At 48.9% G+C, this 11,947-nt stretch overlaps 1 protein-coding gene across 1 annotated transcript in view; it reads right to left on the bottom strand.

Moving 5' to 3' along the window:
* LOC101657999 (serine/threonine-protein phosphatase 4 regulatory subunit 1-like) overlaps positions 1-11,947 on the bottom strand; it is an 89,580-nt gene that overhangs the window by 50,222 nt on the left and 27,411 nt on the right. The window contains exon 2 of the mRNA XM_045296907.1: positions 8,807-8,939. Within this exon, the coding sequence (XP_045152842.1) occupies positions 8,807-8,904 (98 nt within the window). The 5' untranslated portion in view covers positions 8,905-8,939. The remainder of the gene's footprint in view (positions 1-8,806; positions 8,940-11,947) is intronic.

Genomic DNA, 11,947 nt, shown 5'->3' with positions numbered 1-11,947 from the left:
GAGTCTGATGGGGTGCCAAGCCCTGGCCCCAAAGTCTATTTTTGGTATTCCCTGGGGACTTTGTTGTTCTGTTCCCCTTGCTGTTCTGTTGCACTCCCTTAGTGTTTTGCCTCGGTGTGATGGGATCAGATCAGGCCCAATTCCCACACTGTGTCTCCAGTGTTGTCCCCTGTAGGGCTATGGGTCAGTGAGGGATGTCGTGTCTCATAGTGGCGCCGGCCACGTGGTCTTCTCCGTGGATTGGCTGCTCTGAGTGGGAATATCATTCTCAGGGCTTGGTGGGCCAGGATGTGCTCCACTCTCTCTTCCTTCCCCTTCATTTGCTCCGGTGTGCTTACGTGTGTTCAATTTTTGACAACTTCCAATTTTTTTGATTCATACTTTGGATATTTCGTGTTCCAAGTACTAATGGATGCTTGCATCTGTTTCTCTTGAGTTCTTCCCATCAGCAAATGAAGGGCTGCAAAGCTTAACTGCAGTCACGTCATAACGGGCCAGCTCTCGCCAATCATATTTGGAGTGCCTTCCCCCGGTGGGGCTCATCTTCCAGCACCGCATCTGACCATGTTCCACTGCTATTCATAAGATTTCAATGGCCAACTTCTCATAAATGGGTCACATATTCCTTCTTCCTAATCTGGAAGGTCCCCTGAAGTCTGCTCACCAAGGTGACCTGGCTGCTGTTCAAAATACTGGTGGCATAGATTCCAGCATCACAGCAACACATAAGCCATACAAGCACTACAACAAATGGAAAGACCGGTGCTGGCATACTTGAAGGTAGGCTGTGGTAAGTAAGTATGCTATGCAAATGCTAAGGCAATCACTAAAATAACAGCTGACAAACTAATCAAGAAAATAAATTTTAAAAATACTCAGTCTCACAGAAGGCAGTAAAGAGTAAAAAGGGAAAAGAGATGTGGCGAGTAGAAAACAAACAGTACAAAGAACTTCAGCATACCACTGGAATCATCGCAGTAAATGTAAATTGGCCTAAACGGTCCAATAAAAGGGAGATCATCAGAAAGGATAGGATAGCAAGACCCAAGTATATCCTACTTAAAAAGAAATACATTTTAAAGATAATAACACAAATAGCTCAAATAAAAGGATATAAAGATAAATATTATGCTAATACTAACCAAAAGAAAGCTGGAGTGGTTGTATTCATGTCAAACACACCGAATTTTAGAGCAAAGTATATCACCAGGGATAAGGGTCACTCCATAATAATAATGGGGTAAACTCATCAATAGGACACACTAATCTCAAATGCTATGTGCTTAATATATGAGCTTCAAAATTTATAGAGCAAAAACCAACAGAACTCTTAAGAAATAGATAAGTCAATGATAAATATCTGAGATAGTTAAGGTTTATTGTGCCAACCTGGCTGATAAACACATGTGAGATTAATTGAAGGTTGGAGAGATAAATGGCTCAGTGAGCCTCGCCTTTCTAGTTCTCGGGTCTCTTGTTTGTGATGGTCAGACCAGGGTGTAGCTGCCTTAGCCAGTTCCCTGCTTTAGCTGGCAAGGCTCACTTCCTGCAAGACATCCCTGAGGAGAAGCCACATGGACCTACCCCGATGCAGCCCTGGGTGCTGGAGCAGCGGTGTGGAGAACCCCACCAATCCTGAGATGCTTACATGTTCACTGATTTGGTTTTCCTCCTGCAGTCGGTATCATTGTGTCTGTTTTGTGAGATGGAGGAGGACTTTGCAGATCGGTATCGGACATATGGGCTAATGTCGGACTTATGGACTTGGACAGCACTGGGTTGGGATGTTTTCTTAAAGCATACTTACCCTTTATATAAAACTCTCTTATACATAAGAGTTTTGTGGATCTGTTTCCCTCATTTACCCAGACTAACACAGTGTCCAAACAGACCCAGATTATTTATGGTGAACTGAGTCCTGACCAAGATGGTAAAGTAACTGAACCAAGAAAGGAGAGCCTTTTAATAAATGGTACTGGAATAACTAGATACTCACATGGAAAATATGAGCCTAAGTCTCATCTCACACAATACACGAAAGTTAATTCAAACGAATTACAGACCTTATGTGAAAACTGAAACAAACAAGGAAGAAGAAAATACTCTAGAATTGATCATGGTGATGACTTACAACACTTCTGGATATGACTGAATTACTGAATTGTATGACATGTGGATGAAGTGCAAATAAAACTGTTAAAATTAAAAAAATAAAATAAAAACATAAAACTGCTAGGGGGTAAAAACAAACAAACAAAAAATTTTGTTACCTTAGGCTAGGCAAAGATTTCTTAAAGTCCAAAATATATGAACCGTCTTGGAAAAATTAATAAAATTGAACTATATTAAAGTTAAAAGCATGTGCTTACCAAACCATATCATTAAGTAAAAAAAGAAACCAAGTCACAGATTGGAGAAAATATCTCACAAAAGATTTGTGTCTAGAATCTATAAAGAAATCTTACCAAACAATAATAATGAGACAAGCAGCCTAATTAACATGGGTGGGACTGGATTTTAAAAGAAAAACAAATGAAAATGACAATAAGCACAATAAAGATGCAGCTCAACGTTGCAGGTCTTTAGGAAAGTGCAACATTCAATGTACCTGACAGTTACTACCTTAACCAGGTGGGTTAGCATCATCATCATGCTGACATCACGTACCCTCATATATGATGTCATGACAAGGGCACATCACCCCTACGGTGCTCTTCCCCAAATCCAACGCCCCACCCTAGATACAAGAGGGCATCAGACAGACTCAAACTGAGAGAGACTCCTCAAAAATAGCTAATTATTATTTGCAAAAAGTCTCAAGGTCATAAAAGACCAGGGGAGATCAAGAAACTGTCCCCGATTGGAGGCGGCTGAGGAGACCTGACAGGGAGAGGCAGTGTGGCTGCGAAGGCAAAAGTCCACCGGTAGGGAGACCGGAGCAATGCCAGCACTGGCAGAGGATGGTGGCACCAGAGCCGGCACACACTGGTGGGAGGGATGCCAACGGGCCCCTATGATCTGGGAAACGGCTTGGCCATTTCTTAAAAGTTAAATATTCACTTATCATTAACCCACCAAGTTCACTCTTCCGAATCGCCCCCTAGGAAAGGAAAACATAGTCTGGCAAGAAGACTTGGTAAGTAAATGTCCGTGGACCATAAAATGGGAAAATCCCAGGGCTCATCAACTGATACGTGACTAGGCAAAACGTGAACAGCCGTGTGATGGAAATCGAAATGAACTGCTGGTTATAACGCCTGCAAACAAGAACCGCTCAAAGGCAGCTTGCTAAGTGAAAGCAGCAAAGCACAAAAGAGTATATACCAAATGATTCCAGTCAGAGGAATTTCTAGAAAAGGCAAAACCTGAGCATCAGGGGACGGGGCAGGGACTGCCTACGGTGGCCTGGAAGGCTCTGCACAAGAGGCACTGGTGACCACTAGAGGTTTCTCTGCACAAGAGGAAAGGGGTTCGTGTCCATCTGCCTAAGCTCCTCTGAACAACAGACAGCCCAGGAAGGGCAGACCTTGAGGCTGGCTATTCACCAGATGGTTTAGCAAAGTCAAACCTCCATCTTGATTTCTGCAGGGAAAGAACGCTGGAAACATGCGCTTCAAAGCAGTCGTCCTTCGGCCTGGAGCACTGTGGGAAGAAATCCATCAAGTCCAGCTGTGCAGGGAGAGACTTACACCACCCTTGGGAGGCAAAGGTCTGGACCTGGCGGCCAGAAGGTTTGGGAAAGTCAAAAGAGACGCTGACTGTCGAGAAAGTCACTGATTACATTGCGCTGGGCCACATTCATGGCAGCCTCCCAGGGGAAATCAGGCAAGCGAGATCTCCAATCTGTTTCTAGGGCCATAGAACGGACAGACAAATCTGCATCCCACCTCAAGTGGTCACCAAGGACCTGCCCTCTTAAGGAGAGAAAGGGAAGGGATAAGAGAGGTCCCCTGGGAGCAGGGACAGAGGCACATTGTAAATGCAGAACCGGAGCAGAGCCCCGACAGGCACAAACCCACTTTGGAAAGGCTGGCTCCTTTACATCTCAATGACCTGGAGAGATCAGCGGGGATAAGATAAGCAGCATTTTCAGAAGCCACACTCTACTTCAGTGCTGTCTGCAGTATGGAAAGGAGTCCTGAGGGAGCTCGGAGAGCCTTCCTCCAAAGGGCCTTTTGGGGAGGAAGTGAGAAGAAGCATAGAAAGGTCTGGCAGGTCCCTGCTTGGCACACAAGCCCTTGGCCTGGGGTGGCCATTAGCATTCCAATGATAGCAAGAGACTGAAAGCAATCTGAATGTCATTCACTGGAGAGAGATGGACATAGTGTGTCGGGTTACAAAGTGGGATGCTCACCGCAAGGTCAGCAGTTTGAAAACACCAGCTGTTATGCAGGAGAAAGAGGAGGCTGTCTGCTCCCATATAGATTTAAGTTCTTGGAAACCCACAGGGACAGTTCTGCTCCGTCCTATAAGGTCACTGTACCTGTAACTCTTTGCGGAAGTAGATAGTCCTTTCTCCTGTGGAGCAGGTGCTGGTTTAAAACTGCTGACCTTGTGGTTAGCAACCCAGTACATAATTCCTATGCCACCAGGGAATAGGGGGGCAATTCCTAACACAGATGACCTTTATGTATGTCACACACACACACACACACACACACACACACACACACACATCACAGACACATGCTCATTTAAGGAAAAGCCTTAAAAGGTGTGTGGGTATGTGTGTGTATACACCAAACAGTTTAGAGCTATTATTACCTAGGGTTACAGTACAGTTGAGAAGGGAACTCATATTTTCTACAGTTCCGAAACTGCTAAAAACTGTCTGGTTGTGGTTTTTTAATATAAAGAAAAGAGCTGGTTCAATTTCATCAGGAAACATGGCTCATATTTCCTGAATATGCTGCCACGCCTTTGTTCCACTGCTCCTTTCTTCCTTCACCCACTCCTTTGACGACAATAAAATGTTGAGCTCAACTCCCTCCAGACCCAAGAAACTCGGCTCAGGCCCAGGTCCTAACCCTCCCCTGGCCTGGAGGAGTTTACCGTCTTGATAGGGAGGTAGGCAAGAAACTCGGTGGAGACAGACAGTCATGAGACCCTAAGAGAGTGCTTGCAGGAGCTAGCTATCCAAAGAGGTGTGTGTGGGAGGAGGCGCCAGGATTACGCCAAAGCTGTGGAGGGCCAGGAACATCAGACCCAAGTGTTGGGACTTAACTTTAAAAGGCTACTAACTGCAAGGTCAGCAGTTTGAGTACACCAGTGGCTCCGAGGGAAAAGGCTGCGGCCCTCTGTTTCTGAAAAGCTGACAGCCTTGGAAACCCTGCAGAGCAGCTCCACGCTGTCCTGTCGGGTCAGAGTCTACTCGGCAGCAGCAGGCTTTCAATATGCTAAGAGCCTACACGCTGGAAGAGTTGAGACATGTCAGGAGATGGGTGCAAAAGGAGTCCAAGAAGATGAGAGGAAAGAAAAACATACTTGAAAACTGATGATGGTAGCATTTGTACAAGTACGCTTGATCTATCTGAAACATGAATTGTTGCAATATCTGTAAGAGCTCCCAATAAAATTTAAAAATAGAAAAAAACATATTTGAAAAGACAATGGCCAGGAAGTTTTCAGAAATGATGAAAGATAGTAATACACTGATCCAAGAAACTTGGGGTCCCCAAATAGGATAAATAATGATACCCCATAAACATATCATAGACACACTGCTAAGAATCAAAGATGAAAAGAAACATGGTAAGGCAGCCAGAGAAAAAGGGGGCACTACAGGCCCGGAAGAAGAAAAAGAGCGCGGTCTTCCCATGAGAAACTATGCAAGTCAGAAGACAATGCAGCATCTTTCATGATTGAAAGTAAACATAAAACTAATGCCCCACAATCCGGCACAAAGGGCAGAACAGAGACTTTTTAAGGCAAAAAAAACAAAAAAAAAAGCAGGGAGAATTCACCGGCAGCCGTACTGTGCTAACAAGAGCTGGTGTAGGAAGCTCTTCTGGCAAAAACCAACTATAAAAACCAAACCCAATCCCAGTACACTGACTCCATCTCAGTGAGCCTGCAGGACCGAAGAGAACTGCCTCAGAGGCCTTCCAAGGCTGTCAATCCTCACAGCAGCAGGAAGCCTCATCTTCCACCCCAGGAGCAGCTGGTAGGCTCGAACAACCAGCCTTTGGGTTAGCTGCCAAGTCCTTAATCACCACAGTTCCTTTAAGTTACAAAAGAAATAAGTAAATAAAGCAAACCCACTGCCATCGAGTTGATGCTGACTCCTAGCAACCCCGTAGGGCAGGGTAGAAATGCCCCTGTGCGTTTCTGAGCCTGTCCCTCTGTATGAGAGCAGAAAGCCCTGTCTCCCTCCTGCACAGCAGCTGTTGGTTTTGAACTGCTGACCTGAGAGCTAGCATGTAGACACTGTGCCACCAGGACCCCTTCCTCAAGCAGAGGGAGATACGTTCTGATGGAAATGCACACTTACAGAAAGACATAAAAAGCTCTCAAAGTGGTAAAAAATGTTAATAAATACAAAACGCCGTGTTCTTTTCATTGCTTCAAACCATACAGGACTGGCTGCATAATGCAAAGCCAGTTAACATTGTATTGTGGGGCAGTAGGTAGGAGGAGGGAAGGAACAAGTACAGTTGAGAGAAATAATAAGAGGGTAGATTTCACTCAACCATAATGTAACTCCTCATGGAAGTAGACAGCCCAGCGCTAACCTGGTACAGTTAGCAGCCCAATGCATAACCACTATGCCACTGAGGCTCCTCAAAGAATTTTTTTTTAAATCTAAATAAATGGAAGGATTGTTAGACTGCATATGGTACAGAGGTCAATTCTTTCCCAAATGATTTATAGACCCAAGACAACCCCAATGGAAACCCCAGCAGGGAATTGATGAGCTGATGGTTAAGTGTATTTGGACATGCAAAGGCCTAAGACGAGGCAAGACGATTTTGAAGAAGCATGTGAGTGGACTTACTCTAGCTGCTAGCAAGCCTTTGGGTTGTAAAGTTCCAGTGGTGAGGACAGTGTTGTGGACAGCCCAGATAGAAACCACACACACACACACACACACACACACACGGACACTGGATTTAAGACAAAGATCAGGCGGCAGAGCCGTAGGTAAAACAGTATCTTCGGTATTGCAGCTGGGTCAATTGGACACCATATGGAAGAAAATAAGTCCTGACTCCTACCTCACACCACACACAAACAACAAATGTCACCCCAGCTGCAGCTTAGATCCAAATGTGAGCGGTAAGACAATACAACTGCCCACGTGTCAGAAAGAAGGACGTCCTAGGGATGGTGGAGGAGGCAAGCATAACAGAAAGTCACACAGAGGACTTCATCTACATTAAGAACTGCTCATCAAAGACAGCACTCAGAATGCTTCCATGTGCCTGTCTACATCATGGAGCCCACAATCAGACTCGCTGCTGGGCGCTTTCGATGAGCCAACAGATGTCATGGTACAGATCATGAGTTGGCAGTAACTTGCACACAAGCAGCAAGAAGCGACAGGCAGGCTCCGGAAAGTGACTCCCCGGTGGTCATCTCGTCTTTCCGAGAAGAGGGTGGGGAAGGGGAGGTGTGAGGAAAGGCGTAGTCAGTGAGCTGCGGGAACAAGAGCTGCCCCAAGTCTGCCAGGGCAAGGAGCGGGTGTGTGGGCCAGGAGGGAAGAGACAGAACACTGAGGGTGCTGAGCTATCAGGCGGAACGGAAGGCTGGCCACGGAGGCTGGACTGGAAGAGAGAGAATTCCCCTTCAGAGACGGGAGGGGAGAATGCCAACAGACTCCGGTACGTGTGGGTTGACTGCGAACGGAAGGAGCTACTTTCGTCTCGGCTTTCTTCCTGAAACACGAGTCAGGGTCAGCCGCTGCAAAGAAGAGTTATACAGTCGGTGTCTACAGCGAAGCTGCCAGCACCCCACCGCCACAACGGCCCCTGCAGCACCCATCGAACCAAGCTCACTGCCACTGAGTCAATGCCAACTCATAACGACCCTCTAGGAAGGACAAGGTGGAACTGCCTCTGTGAGTTTTCAAGACTGTAACACTTTACGGGAGTAGAAAGCCCCGTCTGTCTCTCCCAAGGAGTGGCTGGCTGGTAGTTTCGAACTGCTGACCCCACATTAACAGCCCAATGAATAACCCCTATGCAAACCAGGGCTCCTGGCAGCACAAAGAGGGTGGACAGAAAGTACAATGAGCTGACCAGACTTCCAACCAATGCCTTCCACTGCATCTCAAACGACACATTTCCCTTTCCTGAGGGCTGTCTGTGTCCAAACAAGAACCAAAAAACCAGGTTTTCAGTCCTAATTATGGAGACTCCATTTGGCAGAGTAAGCTCCTAGTAGGCTTCTCACCATAAAGTCAGCAGTTTGAAATCACCACCGGCTCCACGGGAGAAAGACAAGGTTTTCTACTCCTACACAGCTGCAGTCTCGGAAACCCACAGGGGCAGTTCTACCCTGCCCCATGGGGTTGCTATCAGTCAGAATCAACTGGATGGCAGTGAAGGCTTTTCATCATGGTCTCCTCCCCGGCTCACCAGGTGATCAGTAAATAGTAACAACAATCATAAAACAGTAACAACGCTCATGAGAGAATGGAATCGAATGGTCCCCAGGATCCCAGCATCCTGGCAACAGCCAGGATCCCACTACTCCCCGGAGTTCCCAGGACCCGCTGCAGAGGAGCGGCAGCTCAGGTCACGCAGCACAGCCAGGGGCTGGGAGCCTGCAGGCGACTGGGGGGCCTGCAGGCGACTGGGGGGCTTACCGGTTAAAAATGTTGTCGCTGAAGGCATACTTCTCCAGGCGCTTGAGTGGAGGCAGATGGTCCTGGCCAGGGATGTCCAGGAAGGCTGACACCCTCATGCTGTCGCAGTCTGGGCCGTAGTCCTCAAACCCATCTGGTGGGAAAAAACCAAAGCTGGGCATCAAACACACAGGCATGTGGAAAACACCCGGAAGAGCCACCTCAGGGGAGCTGGCCTCACGCCAGGCTGCCCACCTACCCAGCCTCTTTCAACGAAGCCTGCTGAGAACCACACATAGGCCAGCTAATCCCAATACAGTGGACACTAACACCACCCCAGACAAAGGTGGTGAGGGCCAGAGTCTTCAGAAAAGGTGGACACTCATCTTTGAATGCTGCCTGCCTGTCCATCTGCCGTTTATGTCACCACTAACCCAGCTGCCTGGCAACTACCCCACTACCTGGGACTCAGTGGGACTTGACCAGGAGTCTTACTCCTAGGAAATCAGCGCCATACTGTTTTGTTCAAAAAGAGTGAAGACGGCTAATGACAATAAACAGAGGTTTGGTCCCCTTAGCGAGAATCATACAGTTCACTATCGTGACTTGTGCTGAGATACTCACATGACGTCATCTGCCCCATGACATCGCTTCCCACCAACTGCATCTCTGGCCCAGCAATTGCCAACCAGACATCAATGTGTAACAGGGCCCATCAAGTCCATGGCCAAAGCTGAACCAGGGCGCCCCTTGCCCCTTGTCGGCAGCCCTGACCCAGGGCAGGCAGACAGCACCAGCCTTCCAGGACAGTGGGGTCACAAGCTCAGGAGAGCTGGGCTGGAAGGCAGGTCAGACGACCACCTCCACTGTTGTGTGGGGACACAGACGACCACCTCCACTGCTGTGTGGGGACAAAGCTCACTCGGGCCCCTCAGGATGCACAAAAAGACCATCGAGAACTGGCCTCACCATGTCTCTGGTCAACCTGGACCCTGGCCACCACTCTCTAGGGTGTCAGAACTGCCCATGGCTCTCACCTCCCGCAAGGCCCTCTGCAGAGGTTGGCCCCAGTTCACTCTCCTCCCTGGCACCCAGGTCCAGCCAGCACCTTTTCACAAGGCCTTCTCACCCTCTCTCCTCCCGTGCTTCCTTTGGACCTGGGGCCCCTGCACTGAGAACCTCCTAGACTCAGGGGGAGCCTGCTGCCAAGACACATGGAGCTCTTCAGGGAGTGCCGGGCCCCCAGGGGCTGAAAGGAAGGAGAGCAGGACCTTTTCCCAAAGCCGACCGAGAGACCGCCTTCCCTAGAGCAGGTGCTCTGAATTCAGACTTCGGACTCCTGAAAACTGGGAGGGTACATGTCTGTTTGCTACAGCCATCCACTCGTGGTACTTCGATAATAGCAGCAGTAGATAACTAAGATACAGCCATAACAGTAAAATTAATGGCTAAATTCTTTAAGTACTTATAACAGACCAAGGACAGCTAAAAGCTTTACAGGGTGAGCTTATTCAATTCTCATAACAACTCAACCAAGTAAAGACTCTCTTATCTCCATTTTACAGATGAGCAATCTGGTGCCTGAGAGTGGGGCCTCTCCCTCGCTCACGCCTCACCCCAAGTGGCTCCCTGGCGGCTGCTCCCTCCAGAGGTTATCTGCGACCCCAGAGTCCAACCTGTTGAAGCCAGGCATCCTTACTCCAGCAGAATAACTGCGTGAACCGCTGGGCAAATGCTCGTGTGCAGCCTGCAGGTTCCGTCCGGCTGAGTTACTAAATTACAGCTGTCAAATTCAGTGTGTGTGCAAGTGGGAAATAGTAGAAATGTGGAGAACTCTGGGCAGTGTCTACACCAAGGCTGTGTAGCACACATCTACCGTGCACCTGCAAACCCAGACATGGCCTGGCCTGGTGGCTAGAAGCTACTCGGGGTGGGCTCTGCAAACACACACTAGGAGTGTCCTCATGCAGGACTGGACCTCGCCCACCAAGATCTCGGGATTGGCTCATGTCTGTGCACCCCTGGGTCACCCTGAAGAGTATGAGAAAGGCAGGTGCCGCCACTGTACCCATCCCTGCGATGACCACTCCGCCTGCTGGGAAGACGGCATCCAGCAAGTGGACGAGGCAGGCAGGCTAGGGAACTGGCTGGACTGGAAGTGCGGTTATCAAGAGGCCTCTTGCCGGTGCTGGAGAGAGCTGCCTGCTGCAGTGGAGGGAAAGACGCTCATGGGAAATGTGCCTGGCAGGGGGGCACCCCACATTCTCACAGCATCCTTCCCACACCCTACCCCAATATACACGCACACACATAATTAGTGACACGAAAGAAAATCAAGCAACAGGCTGTCAGGGACTTCACTGGGGCCTAGTCTTGGCACGTGAATGGCCTCACTGGTCAGCTCTGGAAAGATAAACTTGCACCTGTTCACAAGCTGAGACTGCCCTTACTCAAGGAGCCCCAGTGGCGAGCCCATGTACCACTGGGTGGCTCACCCCAAAGTCAGGAGTTCAAGCCCATCCGCCAACTGCTCCAAAGGAGAAAGGCCAAGCTGTCGACTCCCGCAGAGACATGCAAAGCCTCAGAAACCCCACACAGGGGCACTGTGAGTCGGGGTCGACTGGGTGACGTCCCGCAGACTGCATCCATGGCAGTGGGTGGGCAGGGCTCTGAGCTGGCACCAGGTAACGTGGTCAGTCACTGGGGCGTGTTACTAGGGGTAGCTTGTGTGTGAGGCCACTGTTAGGAGTCATGGAGTGGACTCTGATCCACAGTGACAGCCCAGGACAGAGCAGCACTGCCCATACACTGGACCGGGGGAGAGGGGAGTACCTTTCGGGGACCAAATGCTCAACCTGCCCCTGGCAGAGCCACTGGCTGAGCTGGAACCACCAATGCTTTTGTCAGCAGCCGAGCACCCAACCACTGCGCCACCAGGGCTCCTTGATGTGCACCCAGGTGCTTACTCTTCTTTGAAACCAAGCCCCCCACACACACCCACACACATTGGCTTTTTTCTCCCCTCCTTAGGTGAATAATCAGAGCTTATTAAAAGTTTGCACTGTGTTCTAACCCACCCAAGGGGAGGGTATTGTTTATATCTCCACAGGGAAAGAGGGACCAGAGTTCAACCCAGTGCTCCAAGGTGTGAATGCAACATGC

This window comes from Echinops telfairi, unplaced genomic scaffold (assembly GCF_000313985.2).
Source record: "Echinops telfairi isolate 266 unplaced genomic scaffold, ASM31398v2 ScPeMD7_7413;HRSCAF=8451, whole genome shotgun sequence".
NCBI lineage: Eukaryota > Metazoa > Chordata > Mammalia > Afrosoricida > Tenrecidae > Echinops > Echinops telfairi.
This window is presented reverse-complemented; position numbering and strand designations above follow the sequence as displayed.